Genomic DNA, 24,216 nt, shown 5'->3' with positions numbered 1-24,216 from the left:
ATCCCCAGCCCTTTGGTATTTCTTTAATATAAGCAAAGCAAAAATAGAAACACTTTTTACCACAAATCTTTTAATTATTCTTTCCTATTGATTACAAAGTTTAAATGAATAAACAGCCTGAATCTCTGCCTAAAATTAAAAAAAAAATGTTTGCAATGCCTAAGTTGTAACTTGCAGAATTGCTTTTTTTTTTGCTTTTTTTTAATTGGCTACAAGCATTTTCTGGCTTTGGGACAACAGAAGCATAAGTTGTTGGGTGTGTTTTTTTTAATCAGTAATTTAAATAGATTTTTGTATTAGATCTGAAAATGTTGCCTTTTTAATTGAAAACTTATCAATTATTTAAATTGTTAGCAGCCTTAGGCTGTTAATTTTATGTATGCCATAATAGTGACATACAGTGGGTTTTGATACATGTGACACATGGAATATCGCATTGTGCTAAGGATTTGTCATAACAATAGATTGTTGTGTGCTGTTTAAGTAATAACCAATATATTAAACCAAAGTGTTGCCACACATTAGTTCCATTTTATATAAGTTATTTAGAAGTTGCATTCTTTTCTTCATTGGATATATTTTTAAGAGATAATGAGAAGAAAACAAAGCTATAATAAATTGTCTTTTGAGAAAATTTAAAGTAATTTGGTCTCCAAGGAGATATTTAATGTATTGAGAGAATTCAGCAGCCAAGTGTTATTATAGCACCATTGTGATAGCTCTCTGTGTTTTGTTATGAGTTTGTGTTAATCAACAATCTGTTTTTATAGCGTAGTTTCTGGTAAGTTATGTTGTTAGAATTTCCACTTCTGGGATCATGGCTTTTTCTCTGACACTGTTGTATCTTTTTAATTCCTCCATAAAGTATTTTTTTAATTAGAATTTGAAATGCTTTATTAGGAAAAAAATACACCCAACCTACATATTTTTAAAAACTGAATACCTGATCATTGCTAATTACTTAAAGGACCCTGTTAAAAATTCCCTTAATGTAGTTTACATTTTTTGTTTGTTTGTTTGTTTTCCCCCTCATTTCCTAGAAAGACTGAATATAGTATGCTGATTTTCTCCTTCCATTTTTTGTATTTGTTGCCTTGTAGTGCTGGCTTCATTTCCCTACAGCATCAAACAACAGTGCTGGGCCTTGTTTATTGATTCCTCATAAACTTTGTCTATCACTGGGGCCCAGCTGTAGGAAGGGGTTATTTTCATGTTAACCTCTACTTTTGGGTGACCTTTCATGAAGAAACTCAGTAGTACATTTTACTTTTGTAAGTGGGTTCATATTTGTTTCTGCTAAATCCTATGTCTAGTAGAGGATTTATTGTACTTGGTTCTCTCGATACTTAGGCGCTTGTATGAGTGCAGCCCAGTAGTAACAAGAATAATTTTCTTCATTTTGCCCATTTGCTCTCTATATACCATTTTCCCCCACATTGCCAAAAAAGAATGGGATGAGTTTAATTGTAAAGCCTCCCATTAAGGCTGAGCCCCTGTGTGTTAGTAGAGTGTAAGTATTCCCTGTGGAACACTTGGCCATAGTTTAGACGTGGTACCATGAGGGAAACTACTTCTTGACCTCTATAGCACTGTGTAAATCGGGATGTGATTAGCCTTAGCCTACCTAATACGAACAACTTGGAGATCGCCTCTAAAATTATACAGTTCCTCAAGTAGAGTTGGAAGAGAGGCTTAGCGGTCTTGTTCATCTGTTTCATTTCACAGAGAAGAAAACAGGCCCAATGAGATCAGATTCAATCGGAGGTTATTTTGGAATGAATGGGAAGGTCTGGACACAGATCCAGGCCTCTGGCTCCCAATCCTTTCACTCCCAGTCTCTTCACTCCCAGTCTTAAGTGATGTTTTTGTTTTGGCATCTATTGAGGTAATATTATTAATATTAAATATAAAAATACTCTGGGCTTTTAAAGTTTTAAAGGTTTTCTTCTTACCTTTAAGGCTGAGTTTTACCTCAAATTTTCTTGCTGTTAGGAGTGGAACATTTTACAGCTTTAGCCTTGCTATTAGAAAGTTTCAGTCAAAGAGCAAAGAGACTGAAAGCTCATTTTCCACATGGTGCTTTTAAATATTCACCATATTGAGTAAGTCTTACTTTGAACTTACTTTGTGAATAGAAAATCAGCTCAAGTCTTCAATGAGCAGTTAGTCCCCTAATTCAATGCAATTCATCCAAACAAACTGTTAATATTCTCCTGGTAGGGTGGAAAAATGATGAAAAGAGTGAGAAACTGAATGAAATAAATAAATTGTTTTGGAAATTATTCCATTTTTTTTTCCTTCAAATAATAACATGCTCTAAACTGTAAGTAGAGTTATTTCATTCATCGAATAAAGCTTTTTTTTTTTTGTGGGGGCAGATTATTTTAACTTTCTCTTTTATTTTGTCTGGGACATTTGGATGATCTTGAAATAGTGATAAAAATTTAGCAGCCTCTTATTTAGTTCTGTTGTGAAATATCTTGGGGTACGTGTTCTGGTAAGAAGCAGAGCATACTCAAATTTACATTAAAACAAGGGGTTTATTATGCATCTCATGGTGGCAAAGGAAAAAAATGAGCATAAGTAGGCCACAGCCAGGGTGGGACCTATATGTTGTCATGAATGTGACCATGCTCCCAGTTCAGCTCTGTCTCCATAGAGCACATGTGTCAAACACAAGGCCCACGGGCCAAATCCAGCCCGCCAGGCCTTGCAATGTGGCCCGCACCGCGCTGTCATCACTGCACTCCGCTGTCAGTTTATGACATTGTCAGTTTATGACTGTTCAGTAAACCATTCGGCCCGCGATTTAGGCTGGATTTTAGATTTTGACCCCTTCTCTGATTGAGTTCGACACCCCTACCATAGAGGATTCAGGTTGATTCCTCTGGGGTCCTATTTTGTAACAGCTAGCGAGAAGGGACAGAGCCATGTTATACAGCAATTGGCCCCTTGGGGGCTCTGGCGAAGAGCTTTTCTTCAGGGGAAATGTTGGACTTCTGGCACTAGGATTGCTGTTGGCCATAACCCTGGTATTAGGCCCTTGTTGGCAGCTCCTAATGAACCTCTATGCTCTCATGGCCAATTTTACTGGAAACAAGAAAGAGCCGTTTCTAGATATCTCTGAGAGGTAACTCTGTCACCATACAAAGTTATTCTATTATTGACTATATTCCCTGTGTTATGCATTCTATCCTATGACATATATTTTATAACTTGAAGTTTGTATCTCGTAAACCCTTCATCTTGTCTTCAATTTCAATAGCCTCCTCCCTCCTCTGGCAACCATCAGTTTGTTCTCTGTATTTATGAGTCTGTTTCTAAATGTTTTGTTTGTTCTTTTTCTTTTTAGATTCCACAAATAAGTAAAACCATATGGTCTTTGTCTTTATCTGACTTATTTCACTTATCATAATACCCTCTAGCTCCATCCATGTTGTTGCAAATGTCAAGATTTTATTCCTTTTTATGGCCGGGTAATATTTTATTGTATATATATCCATTCATCTATTCATGGACACCTACGTTGCTTCCATACCTTGGCTATTTATCAATAAATATGCTGTAATGAACATAGGGATGCATATATCTTTCAAATTAAGTATTTTTGTGTTGTTGTTTTTTTTCAAATAAGTACCCAAAAGTGGAATTGCTGGGTAGCATGGTAGTTTTATTTTTAATTTTTTGAAGTCCCTCCATACTTTTTTCCATAATGACTGTACCCGTTTACAATCCCACTGGCAGTGCACGAGGTTTCCTTTTCACACCACACCAAGACTTGTTTGATTTATTTATTTTTTAATATCAGGTGAACAGTGATGGGATCTTAATGAAAGCACTATCAAAATGGGCTAAATACAGCAGTCTATTTGTAAGGGAATGTCCCATTTGGCCTGCTGTCTGCATGGCCTGATGGTCCTGTTTTATTTAAGTGGCAGGTTCCCTGAAGCTACTATTTAAACTTCTATTTTAGAAATACAGCAGAATTGCTGCAGCCTGGAAATAGGTTAAAGGTTAGTGTAGTCACTGCCTCAGGCTAACTGTGGGGATGACTCTGAAAGCTTCAGCGGAGAGGATCCTGCAAATTTGGGACCATTGCTGAATACAAATTTAAACTCCTCTGCAAACTCACACTACCTTAAACTTGTCCGGGTTGAATTTCATCTGCTATTGGCTGCCCAAAGCTCTATTAAGACCAGCTGGAGCTCCCTAACAGTTTTACTAATCAAAACAAAGTTTTATCATTAAGTTGGCCAACATACTGTCTTTTTCACTTCCAAATCCTAATAAACACATCTATCCAATAAATTTATCCTATAAATGGGCCCCAGAGTTGTTCTCTGTCAACCTTTCACTGTAAGACTTTTCATTGTGCTTTTGTTTCTTGTCACGTAATTAATCCCTGACCATGTGTGGCTAGAGTCATTTAAGAAAGAGCATCTGCACATTATTGTTACCTCTGCAGGGGCAATGAGGTGAGTGAGGAGTGTGTGTGTAGGGGGGGTTGGGGGGGGGCACTGAAGCCAGGTAAATCTGTAGCTATTAATTTGATATTCACAATAGATCGGCTTCATATGTTATTTTTTAACACTGGAGCAGTTGTGTTCTTCCTAAGAGATCAGTGTCACAGAGGGAAAGTCTCTTAATGTAAAGTGTAAAAAATAATTGAAAGAAGGTATAATGGATGACACTTCTGAGTAGTGTTGTAATTGAATTTGTAGTCATTTGACAGAGTTAAGATTGTTGGGTTCTTCACTGGGGAAAACCAATAAATTAACTATGGACTGCAAATAGCTGGTTAGTTTATTGATTATTGCTGTAATTACTGACTGAGCTACATATAATGGGGTATGCTTACAGTATTGACAAAACAGGAATTTGAAATTTTTATCATTAGGGAAAAAATAGCATGCTCTTCCTTATAAGTTGAAATACTGCACTAATTATATTATCTGTTATAAGACATGCTAAGGAGAGATTTAGGAAACTGTTGTTATAAATGTATAGAATAATAAATCTTTTTTATATGTAAGACTTGCCACTGAGTAAGATAGAAGTACAACCAATGAGGATAGTTATCGTGTATTAGTTCCTTTCTGCCTCCTTCCCTTAAACATCTGGGGGAGGAGGGCACCAGTTATGTGTAAGGCACATAGTAGGCATTACATGGCAGTACCTAGTTAGGGTTTAGGAGATGCAGGCCTTTTTGAAAATCTACAAAGTTGTTTTTTCTTTTCCCAGAAAATTCATTTTACATTCTGTGACATTTCACATAATTTCAGCAACTTTAAGGATCTCCTGAGGCTCATATAGACCCAGGTTAATACCTTTGCATTAAGAGAAAATACATAAGACATGGTCCCTGCACTTGATGAACTTCCGTAAGAGAAGCAGACATTGCTCCTCCTAGTACCCTTTTCTTATTTTACTATTTATAGTACTGAGGTAATTGAGGGAAAGCGAAGGGACACTGACTCAGCCTTGGTAAACCAATTAGCTAAATTCTTCTGTACTTGGTCTAAACATTTCAGTGATCTTGTTTAGGAGTTTCTGTGTCACCTACTGTTATAAACATTTCCTTCTCTGTACTGTTGCTCAGAAGTGGGAGATTCGTAGCACTGTGCCCTCTTTCAAGATTTCTTTTTAAAGTATTTTATAAGAAAGTTTCCCATATACCAGCTACTTTGATTCGGTTGTCCTAACACCTTTATGGGGTGAGCAAAGGAGGTATAATATTTTTCCCATTTTTACAGCTGAGATTACCGAGGCACAAATTGCATGCGTTTTTCAAGGTCACACAGCTACTGGGACCTGAGATCACTCACTCACTGATTTGTCCACTTATTCATACAACCAGTTTTCCATACAGTAAATATTTATGGGATAGCAGCTATCTGGTCAAGTGTTATGCCAGGTGGTGGCAGTGCAGTGAGCATACAATTTATTTCTTCAGGAATTCACTGTCCAGTCAGGGAGATTAACAAAAAAGGAGATAGTGTTCAGTGTGGGAGGATAAGAAAAGCTCATCACCCGGCATAGTGGTAAGTGCTATAAAAAGTTCAAGAGTTGCCGAAACCGGTTTGGCTCAGTGGTAGAGCGTTGGTCTGTGGACTGAAAGGTCCCAGGTTCAGTTCCGGCCAAGGGCATGTACATTGGTTGCGGGCACATCCCCGGTAGGGGGTATGCAAGAGGCAGCTGGTCAATGTTTCTCTCTCATTGACGTTTCTAGTTCTCTATCTCTCTCCCTTCCTCTCTGTAAAATATCAATAAAATATATTAAAAAAAAAAAAAAAGTTCAAGAGTTAAGTGCTCTGTAAGCGCAGAGGGGCACCTGGCCTAGCTTTGGGGACAGAGAAGTCTTCCTGAAGAGGGTGGTGCCAGGTGGATTAAGAGGACAAGGGGGCTGGGAAGGGTGTTTTGGGCAGAGAAAAGGGTAAAGGCTCAGGTGAAAGGATGCCTGGTGCATTCAGGAGGAGCTACCTGTGATTCAGTGTCTTATGGGCAGGGAGGTGGGGGAGGGGGTGAAGGATATGAGATGAGGTTAGGAAGGAAGGTGGGCAGATCATGGAGGGCCCCAGCTTGAGGGATTTGAGAGGTGGGAAGATGCAGAGTTAATAAGACTGCTGATTGAGTGTGGGGAAGAAGGAAAGCTAGGTGCTCTGGATTTCAGATGTCTGGCTTGGAAAACTAGGTCACTGTGATGTCATTTACTGAGAGAGTGAACCCAGGTGGCAGAAGACAGGTCTAAAGCATGTGGGAAGGGTGGTAGAGGTAGGGACCTGTTGAATCCGAGGCGCCTGTGGACAACCAATTGGTTATGTACCGAATCTTAGGAGAGAAATCTGGGCTGGAAATAAAGATTTGTGATTCATCAGCTCCTAATTAGTCTCAATGACTCCTCTGGTAATTGAAACCTTTGAAGTGGCTGAAGTTAACTCAAGGAGAGTATAAAATAAGAAGAGAATGTTGATGAAAAACCATGGGGAACTCCAGCATTTAAAGGATGGGTGGGGGGAAAAAACACTTACAGGAAACGGAGCACAGTGGTTAGGGAGGTAGGAAAGCCAGAGAGGGTCACTGAAGAAGGAGGGAAGGGCCCTTGTCAGCACAGGAATCTGCAATGCACCCTGCTGCTTCCTGTATCCCCAGCCCCTGAAGGATCAGGTGACCTGGCCTAACCCGCACAGGGTATGAACGAGGAAGCAAAGCTCTCCGCCAGCTCAGCAGCCCACCCAATAGCCTGCTTTATCTAGTTAAATGTTTTTTTGTGTGAGAAATATCAGATAATGTACCTTTTGGCTTTTAAATAGTAAACATACATTTCTTGTTCTGAGAGCATGAACTAGAATGAAAGAATTACTTCTCTCTATTCATTGATAAATCCTTTGATTTGTCTGTGAAATACAGGGGTGATGAATAGGGTAAGGTTGTGGCAAATTAAATGAATAAATGTAGGTATGTAATGCTGAGCCCGACACAGTAGGTATTCAATGAGTGATTGTCGTTTCTCTCTGTGTGTGTCGCTCTCTCTTTGTCTCTTCTCTCTCTCTCTCTCTCTTTTAACAGAGAACTTGTGTCTTGTAAAATTAAACTGCTGTTTTGGAATTCAGGTTTTTCATATGGCAGATTTCCATGAAGGAAAAAAATGTTATCATTATTGATTGAATTGTGCTTTTAGAATTAGAATTAGGTTTATAACCAATAGGAACATTGTTTGATAAACTTGCAAACAAAACAAAGCCAAAAATTGTTCCTGCTATCCCCTTGTTGAATCTGGCCCTCTGTTTCAAATTAATTAGATTTTTGGATAACTATGCTAAACTTTGTCATATCCTTATTAAAATTGTTTAAGGATTTTGAAGAACATCTCAAAGGGACTCTGAAACTAATCTGAGTCTGGTACTGGAGTTTCCATTAGCAATCACAAACCTGATTAATCTTTTACTCAGTTAGCTGATTGATTATTGCTGCAATTACTGCATGTAACGGATTCTGCAAGGGATACCAGCAGGCAACATTTTGTAACTGCAGCTGATGTGTTCATGTTGAGCACAACGTTTTATACCTTTTTATACAAAATTGCTTCTGTATTTTTAAATGCTGGAGCATATTTGCTTAATATTTTTATAGTATTAGAATTTTTTAAATTTCTCAATTACTATTAATGCATTACAGTTTACAAAGTGCCTTCACTAATTCTATTCTGCAGTTTAATTTTGAGCCTTACAGTAACCGTGTGTCATAGAGTATATCTCTTTACTCTAATTTGGAGGAAACTAAGGTTCACTGAGGTTAAATGACTTCTTGGAGGCCACTACAAGTTAAAAAGTGGCAGAGTCAAGACTGGACCCCATTTTGAGCAATACGTATTTATTAAGCACCTACTATGTGCAGGGATTTGTGTTAGGAGCAGTGAAAGCCAGGTTAGAATTATAGAGACTAATCTCAGGAAGTTATTTAGATAAACTTCAAATTATGACTTCATTAAAGTTATAACGGTTACTGTTATTTTTCTGTCTGACCCATGTGAAGCATCTTGGCATACAAGATTTTGGCCTGTGGTTTGTTAGGTTTTTTTTGTTTTGTTTTTTTCATTTTATTTTTGTCTAGTAGGAGTCATCTTTATCATTGTTTATGTTTTATCACTATTTGGAACAAAATTGGAAAGAATCCCTTTAAAGGGAGAATATATAAAAACACTGAGAGGATTAAGATCTAAAAATTACTTGCTTTGAAGCTTAGTAAGTGCTGTCTTCTATTTTCTCATATAAGTCCACATTGATCCTGTGCTCAGAAATGGCCAGTACTGCTACTCGTGGGTTTGAGTCCTCTACTCCTCCAAGTTCCTTGCTTATTTCACTAGACAGCATAGGCCTGCTCTGTGCCAGGAAATGCTGTGTGTGGCCCGAGTTTTATCCATGCCCCTTAGGGAATGCCGTGTAAGTAGTAGCCTGAGCTCCTAGGCCTGGCGCCTTGTTGGCAGCCTCCTGGTCCTCAGAGGCCTGTTCCTCAGAGGCCAGGTGCCTGGAGTAGGCCCGAACCACGGGTTTAATTACCATCCTTTTATAGCTTATCCTTGATGGTGAATTACTTTGCTGTGTGGAACACAGATTCTCTGTTAATACAAACACACATCAAAATCAGTATTTCAGCAGGAGAAAATGTTCCCTGAGTTTGGAAGAATTGTAAAAAACAAAAAACAGATTCTAACTACTTGCTTTAGAGGAACTGGCAAGTGGCATACTTAGTATCATTACTGTGACTGACTTAATCATACCATCCAAAGAAGTGTTTATAGGTTGCTAAAATCTTATAATGATTATAAAAAATATATATAGCTTTCCAGTTGATTTGGCACAGGTTTGAAATAAAAGAGAAATCATTTTTTAAAATTTCTTTTGTGAGGTAAATAAAATTGAAAACCAGGTCAAACCTTTCATGCATGCAAGGTTTATAGTAGGAAAATAATGCATTGCACCTATTCTGACCCTTTGCATTTGAGGTTATTTGTTTTCAAACTTGACCCCCAAGCACCAGTTTCAGACAACGCTATAATTAATTTGTTAGATAAAGCATAAGGATATTTTATTTGTTTTGATTTCCAGGACTGTGGTGAAGTAGTAACTGAAATTACTAATCTATTGTACATAGCAGTTAATTAAAGAAAAGCATTAACTATAGGAGAACACCACCACTGCTGTTGTCTTGTATCAGTATAAAAAGGCAGTAATTTTTTTGACAGCCACTGATTGGAAAGTTGCTTGCAGCCTTCCAGAAGCAAGGGGGTACATGCTGTGGATCAATAACCGGCAAATTTCCCATTAAAAAGAATACTTGAGCAATGTTTCAAATAGCCACTGGCATCTTAATTTTCCAAGGAAACCTCGAACACTGGTGTGCTGAGGACAAGTCATTTTCGGACAATTTTTCCAGACTACTTGTTAACAGTTATTGCTGTCCCAAAAGGTTGACAGCTTACATGATTGATATTTCATTTACTTGTCATCACTGTTTGAGTAATAGCGACACTATATTTCTGGGGTTTTAAGGAATACAGTCTCCTGAAAGACATCCACTTTAGTCTGTATTCCGGAGAGTACATCGCATATGTTTTTGCTGTATGTATATAAGTTTTTACATACATAGAAAGAAAGGATCGGTTTTATCTACAGCTTGAAAGCCCTTGGAGAGCAGGGCACACTTATATCAGTCCATATCTGTCATAAATTCATCTTCACCTTGTTTTTAAAAGAGCCTTAGACTTGTTAACTTTTTTATTTCCAAGTTGACGTAGAATTTAAGATGTAGAAATAAAGAATTACCTTATTTCTAAGGGAAACAAAAAAAACTTGATCTTATAATAATTTAATTACATAAAAGCAATAAGGAGACAAAAATCTATATCTTCTCAAAAGAAACTTAATGTCAGTAATAATGATCATGGAAGAATATTCTGAAAATGTAGTGGTTAAATGATGTGCTTTAATATAAAAATAGCCCCTCAAAACACAAAATCAGAAGTTTTCATTGTTGATACTTTGCCACCAAGAACATCACTTTGTTGTTTGTCAAGTGTTAAGGAAGTGAGGGCACAGAAGAGGTTGCCAAGTTAGATGAACATAAGCTCATTGACTCTCATATTAAGGAAAATGGGAATCAGACTATAATATAACCTATGGAATGAATCTGTTTTTGAAAGGAGCATGAAAGCTTTTTCACTTGAAACTATTTTTTTTGTGCCCAGAATTTTAAAGTGAAATTTGACCTATACTAAAGTGTTTTAAAGCATAAAAGGTACAAAAGGTATATTTGTTTGAAACAGGGCTGCCTTTTTATCAAATTATCCTATCATCTTTGGATCACTCATATCTTGTTTGCTTGTTCTATAGTCTCTATTACTTAGTTTTTCACGATCTATGTATTTTATACCCAAATACGAATAATGTTTGATTAACTAACTGGCAAAGAGGTCCAAGCTAATTGTGAGGCATCTTCATTTTGCTTTGCAAAATCCAGAGGGAAAGAACAAAAAAGCATTCCACTAAAATGCCTTGTGTTATTTTTAATGCCTTTCATTTTCAAAATACTTCTATAGATCAAATACTAATCTAAAGTCTTAATCAACAGTTTTACTTTTAAAGATAAATGACAGTGTGGAGGATAACAGTATACTGGGCTTTCAATCCCGAATATTCACTATCGTCATTTTAATGTGCAAATGGGGACAAAGTATTCCCGAGGCTGATATATATACACCAGCAATTTACAAAAGTACTATGAATTAAGCAACCCATAAGTGTCTGTCCCAGTATTCATACATTACTGACTAATCTCTTTCTATAATCTCTTTGCAGTATTATTCCACAGTAATGGAACAGCAAGTAAATGGACAGTTAATAGAGCCTCTGCAGATATTTCCGAGAGGTAATGTTGAACAAATTCTAATCAACAATGATTATTTCAGTAAACTGTTTCATCAACAGTTATGTTTTCCAAAGGTTTAAATGCACATAACATGATGTTTAGCTCTTAATTTGAAAAAACAAAAACAAAAACAAATCACAAAAGAAGTATTCATTATTGTGGGGATTGCAGACTATATTATAGTTATGGCAGATAAAATATCTAATTTACTAGAGTAAATTAAACTAACTAGATTGTTTTTTTGTTTTTGAAGTACATATTTACATTCGCTTAAAGAACACTTGGGAGGTCCACATGGTTTCTAAACCAAGGGAAATGAATGACTTTAATTTTGGGTATTTATAAATTGTGACTCATGATGATAGTCCAGGCTGCTGTTGTGGAGAAAGCTTTCAGCTAGAACAGAAGCCAAGGTTTACCAAGGACTTGAGGAGAGAATTTTTGGTAGAATGTTTGGAGCTTGTTTTTTTTAGGGTGGGTTTTCTAAATAAAGGAAAGTTTTCATAAATAGAAATTGTTAAGTCTCCAAAAATATAAGCTGATTAAGGTAAGATTTGGTGAATCCCTTGGTCAAATAATTTGCGTTTTTCCCTTTTAGGTTTGTCATTACTAGCCTTATATCAGATATGATTGTTCACCTGTATATAAACGTTCCCTCAAAATTTGAATAATGGAGAAAAAGAGCAGTTTAATTATATAAACCATTAAGTCTTCCATTATACACTGTCCCACTTGGAATCCATGTTTTCTAACTGATGGAACAGATATGGAAATTCTCTAAGTAACTCTTCTAGAAATAACTTAATTGAAATAATTAAAAGTTAAACTTACCTTCGTTAACTGATACTGTACAAATAATCATGGTACGAGTTTTCCAATTAAACATTCTAGACTTTCATTACTTATAACACTCTGAAGTTTGAATGGCTCAATTAACTAGTCGACTCTTTATTTGCACTGATAAAGTCTCCAAAGGCAGGTGACTCGGCCAGCCCACAAGATCTGGGTTCAAGAGCCGTGCTGCTCTTCTGGCAATAATGTAGGAGGTGGGATTGGGAGTACTTAGTAAATTATTAATAATAACTTATTAAAGAGCTAAGTAAATAAAATTGGGCCATTGACAGTGTGTCTGAAACAAGAATTACGATTAATCTAATTCTATTGTACTTGAGGACTAAAAACTGAAAGAAATGTTGCCATTTTTGTATATTAGTCTAATAATAAGGATGCAGATTGTTTTTTTTAATATTTTTAGTGACTGGAAAACTTGGTCAAGTTTCAACATTGCTTCTGTACAAAGAATATTTTCTCTTTTGCAAGCAGTGTTGTCAGTGTTACTCTGTATACCATTGTGCCCCCTCCCATGATAATAACAACCATTTTCAGACATCTGCTCTGTTCCGGTACTAATATTGCTGTGTTATTATTTATAATTCTCCCAACAGTTTTGCCTATTAGATATTATCGCTTTCATTGTATAAGTAAGAATATTGAAGCTCAGGGAGGTTTAGTCATTTCAGAATCACACAGCTTATAGTGGGTAGTGTACCCTTTGAATAAGAATTTTGTTTATAATATAATTTGCTGAAAGTAGAAGGGCAGTTTTCCTCTCCCGGGGATGGTGACTTCAGGGATGCACAATGGTCCAGCGTTCAACATACCTTCGAGGCTGTCCCACAATACGGCCTGTAACAAAACTCGCCTGCCTCGAACTCCTAGTAGTAGAATTGTTTACCTTTGTGCCAAGAGATTGGGAAAGCCCCCACATCTGCAGGTGGCATGTACCCAGGCCACCTGGGTGGGGTTTGTGTTGTGAAACTTAAAGTTCTAATGAGGTTGTCTAAAACGGTGAAACATGTCAGCAGAGCCCGTGGTGGATCCATGTGTGCTAAATGTGTCTGTGACAGGATCAGGCGTGCTTTCCTCATTGAGGAGCAGAAAATCGCTGTGAAAGTACTGAAGGCACTTCAGAAAGCTATTTTTTTTAAGAAGCTTTTTTGAATAATAAAAGTAATTAAAAGGCTAAAAAAAAAAAGAAAAGAAAAGAAAGCAGAAGGGCATACAAGTAAAATATTAATGGTGTGCATGGGGAAAGTTTGAAAAGGTTTGTAGGAGTGTGGAGAAGAGTGAGCTAGGGACAAGATACTGAAAAGAAGAAAATAAATTTCTAACACAGAACTGATTAGACTCCAATAAATTATTAAATAAAGTCCTTCCCTGCCAAATTTAAATTTTTAAAAATATGAGACTTAGTTACTCTACCCCCATTGGTTTGTGTAGGTTGTTTTTGTATGTTATTGTACAACTCTTTTTAGTTGGTTAGAGACCCTCAGAACTTAGATTCTGTGGCCAGGCCCCATGTTAAGAATTTCTGGACTGAATAAGTGAGAAAGATGGGAGATAAAGTTTCTGTCCTAGTACCAGATGTTCTCTTCATTCCAAGTAGGACAATTGTTTTGGATGGTAACTCCCAGCTCATGGCTAGAAGTCCTCTCTGTTGTTAAAAAATGTTATATATTAATAATTATGAAAATTTACCAGCTTTACAATAACTTCTGACTCTACAACTTAGGAAGTATGGGGTTACTAGGCTTTTTCTTTTGTTTTGTTTTTTAATTTATTTTTATTGTTGAAAGTATTACATATGTCCCTTTTATTCCCATATTGCCCCCTCCACCCTACCCCCACCCTCACCCAGCTCTACCATACTATTGTCTGTGTCCATGGGTTATCAGATTTTTAGTTAGAAAGGTTTGAAACTGAGGAACGAGGCAGATATTAAAAGATAAGATTGGATGTCTGTCTCTATTTGCATAGTTAGCCTCTTATTAAATAAAGCTTATGAATGTACTGAGTACTTGGTAGAAATACTCTGATATGTTGTCTTAGGAAGTATTAATGGTCCCTAAAGGACCAACCATCAAATCTATGTGACTGTTGTTTTGTTCAAAATTTTAATTTCCATTTTAAGGAAAGAAGATTTGGAGTCTTACTTTTAATGTATTTTGGAAAAAAATTTCTTTATTAAGGGTTAGATATATTTTCTAGGAAAATAACAATAAATACTTGAAGTATATAAATTTAAAGCTACTGATGTGCTTTGTAATTATTACTCATATTATTATTATTAAACAGCTGTATTTCTTGTTGTCAGAAAAAGGAAAAATACATGTACATCTGAGAGAGGAAAAAAAAATCAAATTCATCCTTCCTCAAACAATCTATCAAAATTGACAGCCCCTTAACATATATATGTAGGGCACTGTAGTTTTCAGATGGAAGCAGCCTATAGCACAGGCAGGAAGCTTTTCTATTTTTAACATTTGGTGAAGAAGCATTAGCTGAATTGGAAAAATACTAACCTCTAACTCAGTGTGGTGTCAGGAAATTAATATTATTTTTCTTGGCACAGCTTTATCTTTAGACTTAAATATTAGCATATGTCAAGATTTGCAAGAAACATAGTAAAATTAGTGATGTCTCTGTATTTTAATAAATTTGATTGCTTATTGCTGTGCAGACTTGAACATTCCATCTTTGAATCTCTAACAATCATTTTGGCTTTTAAAAAAACGCTTCTTCTACTCCTCTGTCTCCCTTTACCCCACCCCCCTACCCCCAAAATAACCTAGCTATTTTCAAAGTAGTTTAAGTGATAGCAGATATACAATGTAGTAGAGTGAGGACAGATTGCAGAAATTTGAATTATGAAAGGAATGTAATCATTTTAGCTCAGTTAACTTGATTTTTATATGTTTTAAGCAGAAATTGGAATTTATATAAGGTGGTGTCAGAAAGCTCTTTGCATTTATAAATGCTCACTCCTGCAAGTTAAAAACCCTGGTTCATAATTCCCACTTTGGGTCTTGGGAGCCACTTTTCAATCATTTCTCTCTGCTAATTTTGGTGTCACCCTCATTTCTTTTTAAACGATTCATTTTGAGCAAATTTGTAAATGGCCCTGATGTGTTCTACAATTTAGTCAATTACTGTTTCAGCCTGCAAGCCTCCTGGGGAACGGAACATACATGGCCTGAAGGTACGAATTTCAATAATTGTTTCAGTAAAGTTAGATGGATTTGTAATGCTGTGTTCCACTTATTGAAATGTCAAATAAAACTGCACTTTCTCAAGCTCTGACAAGCAATCTTTTTTTTCCCTTTTTTAAAATGGGAGGTGGAGGGGGATTCATCCGTAGTATTTGCTTAATATGTGTATATATTTGGATACAAGGATTTTATTGCTATATATTTTATTATTTGGAATTGTTTTGTTGGTCTATTTCTGCAGAATGAGCCTGGATATTGGTCTCCACAAAGATTTATTTGAGTGAAAATATAGACTTCATTTCAGTGATTAATAAAGCACATAAGCATAATGCTCACAGAATACCCCCTCTTCTTTTGACATTATGCTAGAAACATATATCTATTTAATGTCTTTTCATTGTTCTGTACATTTCAAATTCTGGATTTCTGTTTTAAGGCTTTACATTTGAAGGAAAATTTAGCTTTTAGGTTTAAACATTTTATAATTCATTACTTGAACTTGATTTTTTGTGAATATGGACCATTCTACAGTGTTCTGCTTAGTTTTAGAACTGAAAAAAAGAACTGAAGATGAACCTCAGCTTGAGGTTCACCAACGTATTCTTAATGTACTTTTTTGAACATAGGGGTCTTGGGTTTTTGTATATGAAACAGAACAAAACAGTAAATGGAATTTTTGCTCTAGAAGTAAATTCAATTCTAGACAATGAATTGAAAAAAATTTCCTATTTATCTCTTCTTTTTCTCAGCACTATTTAAGTATTTGAATAGTGACAGTTATAGAGTATTATGTAATATACAGTTTGTATAGTTCTGTAACCTATATACTAAATAGACTCCAACCATGGGTCTGACTAGCATCAAACTAATTAACCTTCATAGTGAAATGAGAAATTTGTGGCAAATTATAGGTTAATTAGAACTGTATCCTCAGAACGTAAAACTGATCAAGGTTCTTTCTTTACTTGTAGGTGAATACCCGGGCCGGACCCTCTCAACACAGCAGCCCAGCAGTCTCAGAGGTACTTCCAAGCAATAGGTGAGAGCAAGCAAGTGAAGCATGTCCATGAGCATGATTATCTACATTCTATAGAGTTGGGAGTGGGGAAGAGGTGCATGGGAAATCACCTCTTTTCTATTAAAAAAAAAAAATCTGTATTTTTTTGGTCTTATAGAAGAAATTTGACCAGTTAGGTTTTCCTAACTCCGTGGTCGGCAAACTGCGGCTCATGAACCACATGCAGCTCTTTGGCCCCCTGAGTGTGGCTCTTCCACAAAATACCACAGCCTGGGCGAGTCTATTTTGAAGAAGTGGCATTAGAAGAAGTTTAAGTTTAAAAAATTTGGCTTTCAAAATAAATTTCAATCATTGTACTGTTGATATTTGGCTCTGTTGACTAATGAGTTTGCCGACCACTGCCTTAGCTAGCCACATATCAACCAGAGAGAAAGGACCTCATAGGGAGAGATGAAATTCAACATGTTAAACTGTTAATTTTGATCTATGGAATGGTTTTCCTTCAATTACCAAATTATACAGAAAATTGAGTGCCTTTGACTATTTCATGCCTTGATGATATGGTTTATAAATTGTTTAATGCTTTTTTTTTTTTTCTTGCTTGTACATCTTTTAGCAGTATCATTATCTATTAACATCTTAACCAGAAAGAGACAAGGAAAGAGTAAAGTGGTAAAACTTAAATTGACCAGTCATGTTGTTCATTTTTGTATCTTTGGTTGCACAGGAGATTGAAACTATTTTGGAAGGAAGATAATTTTCATCAACTCATGATAACATTGCCCCACACTGTGACGGGTACTAGAGACTTGAGCTTTTCAAAATGTTTTTCTGACAGGCTTGAGAACTTCCAGAATACCACAGTGCTCAAGTAGAAGGAGTGACCTGCTTAGGTTGATAGAATTCTAGGTCATCTTTGTTATACTCGTACATTCAGTTATTTAGCTAGAAAACATATTGTACATACATACCTCAGAGATATTATGGGTTCTATTCTAGACCACCACAATAAAGGAAATAATGCAATGGAGCAACTCACATGAATATTTTGGTTTTCTGGTGCATATAAAAGTTATGTTTACACTATAATGTAGTCTATTAAGTGTGTAGTAGCATTATGGCTAAAAAATATACATACCTTAATTTAAAAATGCTTTATTGCTACAAAAAGGTAACATCATCTGAGCCTGCAGCGAGTCCTAATCTTTTTACTGGTGGTGGTTCTTATCTTGATGCTCACAGCTGTTGACTGATCAGAGGGGTGGATGTTGAAGGTTGGGGTGGCTGTGGCAATTTCTTAAAATTAGACAGCAGTGAATTTTACCACATCTTCCTCTCACAAATGATTTCTCTGTAGCATGTGATACTGTTTGATAGCATTTTACCGACAGTAGAACTTCTTTCAAAATTGGAGTCAGTTATCTCAAACTCTGCCAACTAACATTATGCAATATTCTAAATCTTTTTTGTTATTTCAACAATCTTCACATCATCTTTAACAGGAGTAGATTTCATCTCAATAAACCACATCCATAAGGAACAACTCATTTGTTTAAGTTTTATCATGAAATTGCAGCAATTCATTTGCATCTTAGGTTCCACTTTAAATTCTAAGTTCCACTTTAAGTTCTCTTGCTATTTCCACTACATCTGCAGTTACTTTCCCCAGTGAAGTCTTGAACCCCTAAAAGTCACCCATGAAGATTGGATTCAACTTCTTCTAAACTCTTATTAAAATTGACATTTCGACCTCTTCCCATATATCATGAACGCTATTAATGACATCTAGAATGATGAATTATTTCCAGAAGGTTTTCAATGTACTTTGTCCAGATCCATCAGAGGAATCACTATCTATGGCAGCCTTACAAAATGTATTTCTTGAGTGAGTCTTAAAAGTCATTAGTCCATGGGCTGCAGAATGGATGTTGTGTTAGCAGACATGAATACAACATTAATCTCATTGTACATCTTTGTCAGAGCTCTTGGGTTCTAGGGCACATTGTCAATGAGCAGTAATATAGGGAGGGATTTTTTTTGGTGGGGGGGGGCACAGTAGGTTTCAACTTTAGTATGCTTAAAATATTCAGTAAAATATGTTGTAATCAGGCATGATGTTATCCAGGCTTTGGCTGTCCATTTATGGAGTACAGACAGAGTAGATTTAGCATAATTGTTAAGGGCCCTAGGATTTTAAGAATGGTAAATGAGCACTGGCTTCAACTTAAGCTCACTGCATTATTTCCTAAAAAGAGAGTAAACCTGTCCTTTGAAGCTTTGAAGTTTTCATTGACTCTGTCTCCTGAACACGTAAAGACCACTATAGTGTTATTAATTGGTCTAATTTCAATATTGCTGTATGTAAGAGAATGGGGAAGCTGGAGGAGAGAGACAAACACATAGGGAATGGCCAGTCAGTGGAGCAGTCAGAGCACAAACATTTATTAAGTTTGCTAGATTATATAGATGTAGTTTATGGCTCCCCAAAACAATTACAATAGTGACATCAAAGATCACTGATCACAGATCACCCTAACAAATAATGAAAAAAATTTTTGAATGTTGCAAGAATTACTAAAATATTGCAAGAATTATTAAAATGTGACTCAAACACAAAGTGAGTAAATGCTATTAGAAAAATGGCGCTGTAGATTTGCTTGGTGCAAGGTTGCTGCAAACCTTTACTTTGTGAAAAACGTAGTACCTGCAGAGTAAAATAAGGCAAAGTACAATAAAATGAGATATGCCTGTATTTGAAGATGATCCAGAGAAGGTGATTGCTCTGTGTGTATGTATTCACACCAGTGACTGACAAACCAACGTCAAACCAAAAAAGAACCCTTCCTTTCTGTGCCCAGGTTTTTCTGGGGTTAAGGCTGGAGCCAGTATTTGCACAGCCCTTTATCAGTTGAGATGTAGTTTAGGCTTCTATTTTCCTTTGCATAGCTTTTCTTCCCCTCTTAATCCTGAGTCTTGGAGGTTTTTTGTTTGTTTGTTTGTTTGTTTGCCAGGGGACTTTACTGTAGGTAATTTAAAGTCTCTGCTGACTCTGTCTTTACTCCTGTTCCCTCCCCAAAGTCACTTCTTGATTGGAGTGTCATTATATCTACCACCAACTTTCCTGCTACAAACATACTACTCTTAAAGTATGGTTCCTTCTTAAGCACTTTATTCTGTCTTAAAATACAGCCTGGTTATTCACCAGTTAGTCATCTGTCTTGTGATCATGGGGTAGATTTCTTAGTTCTCATCCAGGGCTTGACCGTGCCAGGCAGTGCTTTGTAGCTTCTCTCTTCCTACTTGTTGGGCACGTGAACCATGGTCCAACAGAGTGGAGGCATGGGGACTGAGGGCCACTCATTACACTCGACTCATAAAGGTCAGGGCATTACTTGCAGAAAAGGTATTTACACAGGCTGACCATGAGCCTTGAGAAAAAAACCAAGACTTTTCTTGGTCAAATTTTGTCATTTTATAAAGATAGAGTTGAAAAAGATGGCAAGACAGTAAAGAAGCAAAATAAATTTTCAGTTCTCTCAGATTTGGTTTTAGCATGAGTGAATTAACTTGGTTTTTTTTAAAGTATCATTTATACTCAGAGTATTATAAAATCTTTGGGTTGGACAGAGTGTCTGATCTAGTGGTTCTCAGCCTTTTGTTGTAGCATCTTCCCTTAGGGTGTGACAGCCTCCCAAATCATAACAGTTTGCTCCAGTAGTGATTTCTATGATGGGAGCAATGCAACTTGAACAAGTCCTGCAGGTGATTTTAATATGCCACCTTGGCATGGCCTTGTTCTGTGCCTCATGTTGATAACTAAACAATTTTATTGAGTGTCTTCAACTCATTAGGTTCTGCCCTACACATTAGGAATACAATGTGGCTTTTATCCTTCAGAGCTTGCTATCTTGTAAGCACACAGCCCTTACAAGATATTGGTGCTGAGTTGAGGGGAGGTATAGAGAGAGAGGAAAAGAGCAATAGGGGTGATGGGCGGAAAGGAGATAGACAGGAGCCAGGTCACGTGTTTGAATTTTCCTCTCAATGTTAGAGGACCTTCAGTAGGAGAGTGCTCTGGCCAGCTCTGTGTTTATGAGACACTCTGCCTGTGGTGTGGAGAATGAGAGGAGAAGCTCCAGTCTAAGCCTACTCTCCTTAGATGCTTGACTTCTGCTTGCCAGGTGATCATCCGGACTCTTCCTGAACATCTCTGTAGCAGGACTGCTCTTTATTCGCCAAGGCAGCCTCTTCAGTTTCCATGTAGCTCAATCTCAGAACACTCTTTTCCATGAACCGAGATTTGTCTCCCTTTACTACCCACTCAAAGATTTGGTTTACCCATAGAACAGGGCTGTTCTCTCTTCTAGATGATAACTCGCCAGTCGTCTTCCCTCTAAACATACTTCTCTGAGATTTCCGATATCAGTGAATTCTCCCATATCTACTCAGCTGCTTCCCCCAGATGACCTGCCAGTCACCCTGCACAGCCTCCCTCAGCCCCACATGCAGTTATTCCCTACCTCTGAATCATCCTGGGGTCTTGTCTACTTGCCAGCATCCCTGTTGCTATAAAGGTTGTTCAGGGTCTGGATCATTGCTACAGCCTCCCAATAGTTTCCTCCCTCCAGTCTTGCCCCATTGAAGTCCCTCCTGCACACTGTGGTCAGAATTGTCTTGCTGATGTGAGTTCTAAGCCCATCATTCCCTATTTTACTGCTTCTCACAAACTTCAAGGAGAAGTGTACCCTCACGGCAGGCGAGCAGTGGCCTTTTACAAGTGGGTCCTCTGTCCATTCTGGCCCCCAGCCTGCCCCTTTGCCCCCTCTTATCCGACATTCTAGGTCTGCTGGTAAAATGTGTGAAATGTGCCCTTAATGGATCACGTTTCCTCTCACTACTGGGGTTTTCACCTCTGCTGCCTCTTTCCTGCTTTGTTCCTCTTTTAATCCCCTTCCTCACCTTCAGTCTGGCTAATTTTGGTCATCTTTGAAGAACAAAACTGTTACCTTCTAAAAACCATCCCTGATTATTACCCAATTCCTGGTCTATAACAGGTACCCCTTCTATGAATTCCCATAATTCCCCTGTGCTTGTCTTACTATAACAGCACGTTGTATTATAATCTCTGTCCCCTGTAAATTCTGTACTCTTTGAGGACAGAGACTATAACTTATTCATTGTCTAATTCCTGGCATAATTCTTGGGATATAGGAGATAGTCAGTAATGCTTGGATGAATGAATGAATGAATGAATGAATGAACACACTAATTTAGATTCCCTTAAAGTCTTTTTTTTTCTGGATTAAATTCTCCCAATTCATTCAGCTTTTTATTAAAACCTTTTTTTTTTTTTAACTGATTTTTCAGAGAGAGAGAGGAAGGAAGATGGAAAAAGATAGAAGCACGGATGAGAGAGAAACATCTATCGGCTGCCTCCTGGATGCCCCCTACTGGGGATGCAATTCTGGGCATGTGCCCTGACCTGGAATCTAACCAGTGACTTCTTGGTTCATGGATCAGTGCTCAATCACTGAGCCACACTGGCCAGGATTATTCAGGCTTTATGACATTATTTCTAGTCTTCTCACCCTTTTACTCTTCTTTGGATGCCTCAGTGTCCCTCTGAAAGTGTCATAACCAGGTTATAATTGTATCACATTTAAATTTTAAAAAGACTTTAAAAATGATCTTTAAAAGTCACTGTGACCAGATAGATAAATAAAATATCGAGTAGACTGGGCCACAAAGAAAATTTCAGGATACACAGATATAATTTTTTAAATATATTTTATTGATTTTTTCACAGAGAGGAAGAGAGAGGGATAGAGTGTGAGAAACATCGATGAGAGAGAAACATCGATCAGCTGCCTCCTGCACACTCCCTCCTGGGGATGTGCCCGCAACCAAGGTACATGTCCTTGACCAGAATCAAACCCGGGACCTTTCAATCTGCAGGCCGACACTTTATCCACTGAGCCAAACCGGTTTCGGCCAGATATAATTTTTTACCAGACAAAGCTGTTAGCCAGATATTGGCATAATGAATGAAATCAGCTTTTTCCTCTGTTACTCTCTACGCATGAATCCATCTTTGCCTTAGGTGGGTGGCTGTTTGTTAAATTGAGTTTACTAATCCACATGGTGTTCCTAGGCCATAATCCCAACATCTTGGTTTTTGCCTTCTATAAAATTAGAATGATTAGACTTTCTATCTACCTCTGGTGTTAGAAGATTGATGAAGTTGTATTAAGGAGTAACGTTTTGTTTCTTAGATGAAAGGTATTTTGTAAATGCAATGAATCAAAATGTTATTATTTCAAGTTGCATAATAAAATGGAGTATCTGTGGAGAAACGTTGCCTGAGCATTCTTTGGTTATTTCAGTTTTTACAAAAAAATTGCAGCTATTAAATTGGGAGTCATCTATGGGAATAGAATGATCTAAATGTTTTTCAGAGGGAAAAGGTATGTGTTAAGAGAGAGAGAGATTGACTTAGAGCAAGGTTTAATTTTTTAAATGTAAGTTAGGAGTAACTATATCCCACAGGCCAGTCTTCCAAAACGAATGCATTGTTATTGTTAGGATTAAATCAGGATAGTAAGTAATAGCATTTAGCATAGTGCCTGGTGTGTGTGTGGTCATCACTTAGTAAATGTTAGTTGCTATTTTTTAATTTTTTTAAACTGGACTGATTTTAGGCAGTTACTTATTTTTTTATATATATATGTTTCAGCCTTGGTTCCATTCTACAAAATTCGTTACTGGTGCTTCAGTGCATGAATTCTTAGATTTGGGAGGATATTGTTCAAGTTTGGAAACCTTGGTTGAGGTCATGTTTTATAAAATCAGGGGAAAGTAGAGACTAAAGCTTCATAGTCTTTATTTGACCATAGCAAAAGTTTAAGAAGTATTTAGAAGGAAGACTGTTTATTACTTAGAATAGTGAGTGTGTGTGTGTGTGTGTGTGTGTGTGTGTCCAGCATATAATAATAGCCAAAACAATTATCACTATCAAACACATGCCAAGTCACTGGGCTAGGTTCAAGGGTGCAAAGGGAATGGAATATATAGATTCCTGGTATGCATTCTCAGGGATCTTTCAGTTTTGGGGCAGGTGTGGTAGGTTGAATGACATCTATCTACGCAGATGACTAACACAGGGAGAGAGTTATTTTGGAAATTGAGGTTCAGAGAGAATAAATAACCTGTCCCAGAGCACAAGTGAGTACCAGGATTTATTTCCACTATACATTTGCTTCCTAGGAAGTGAATTTTAACTCTAATGATAGTGAAAGATCTGGATTTAAATCAGCTTTTCTTTTGAAATTCTGTAACCTTTGTTTGATGGGAACATTCTAAGAGTACATTATTAAGTACTTTGTATTTAGCAGATAAAGAGTCCACATAAAATAGCCATTGAAAGGCTACCCAAAGGCAGCAGAACTAAGCCAAAAAAAAGTCACGGAAGTAGTCTACAATATTCTATCTTCATTTTGACTGGAGGCCTCTTTATTGATTTAAATTACTAATAGTATTGCAGTCACTTTATTATAATATTTTCTTTTTTTTTTAAATACATTTTATTGATTTTTTACAGAGAGGAAGAGAGAGGGATAGAGAGTTAGAAACATCGATGAGAGAGAATCATCTATCAGCTGCCTCTTGCACCACCCCTACTGGGGATGTGCCCGCAACCAAGGTACATGCCCTTGACCGGAATCGAAC

At 37.0% G+C, this 24,216-nt stretch overlaps 1 protein-coding gene and 1 pseudogene across 3 annotated transcripts in view; both read left to right on the top strand.

The window, feature by feature from the left end:
* The window catches only part of MAP2K5 (mitogen-activated protein kinase kinase 5), a 238,149-nt gene that overhangs the window by 24,503 nt on the left and 189,430 nt on the right, over positions 1-24,216 (top strand). For both annotated transcript variants that reach the window (XM_084887497.1, XM_084887496.1), the window contains exons 4-6: positions 11,355-11,424; positions 15,423-15,463; positions 16,445-16,512. In XM_084887497.1, the coding sequence (XP_084743623.1) occupies positions 11,355-11,424; positions 15,423-15,463; positions 16,445-16,512 (179 nt within the window). The remainder of the gene's footprint in view (positions 1-11,354; positions 11,425-15,422; positions 15,464-16,444; positions 16,513-24,216) is intronic.
* On the top strand, positions 13,065-13,538 carry LOC311624739 (large ribosomal subunit protein eL34-like; annotated as a pseudogene). The gene has a single exon. The product of its transcript is annotated as a large ribosomal subunit protein eL34-like (transcript).

The sequence above is a fragment of the Pipistrellus hanaki genome (genome assembly GCF_964339955.1).
Source record: "Pipistrellus hanaki genome assembly, chromosome: 1".
Taxonomy (NCBI): domain Eukaryota; kingdom Metazoa; phylum Chordata; class Mammalia; order Chiroptera; family Vespertilionidae; genus Pipistrellus; species Pipistrellus hanaki.
Note: the sequence above shows the minus strand (reverse complement) of the source record. Positions and strands in the feature narration are given on the sequence as shown.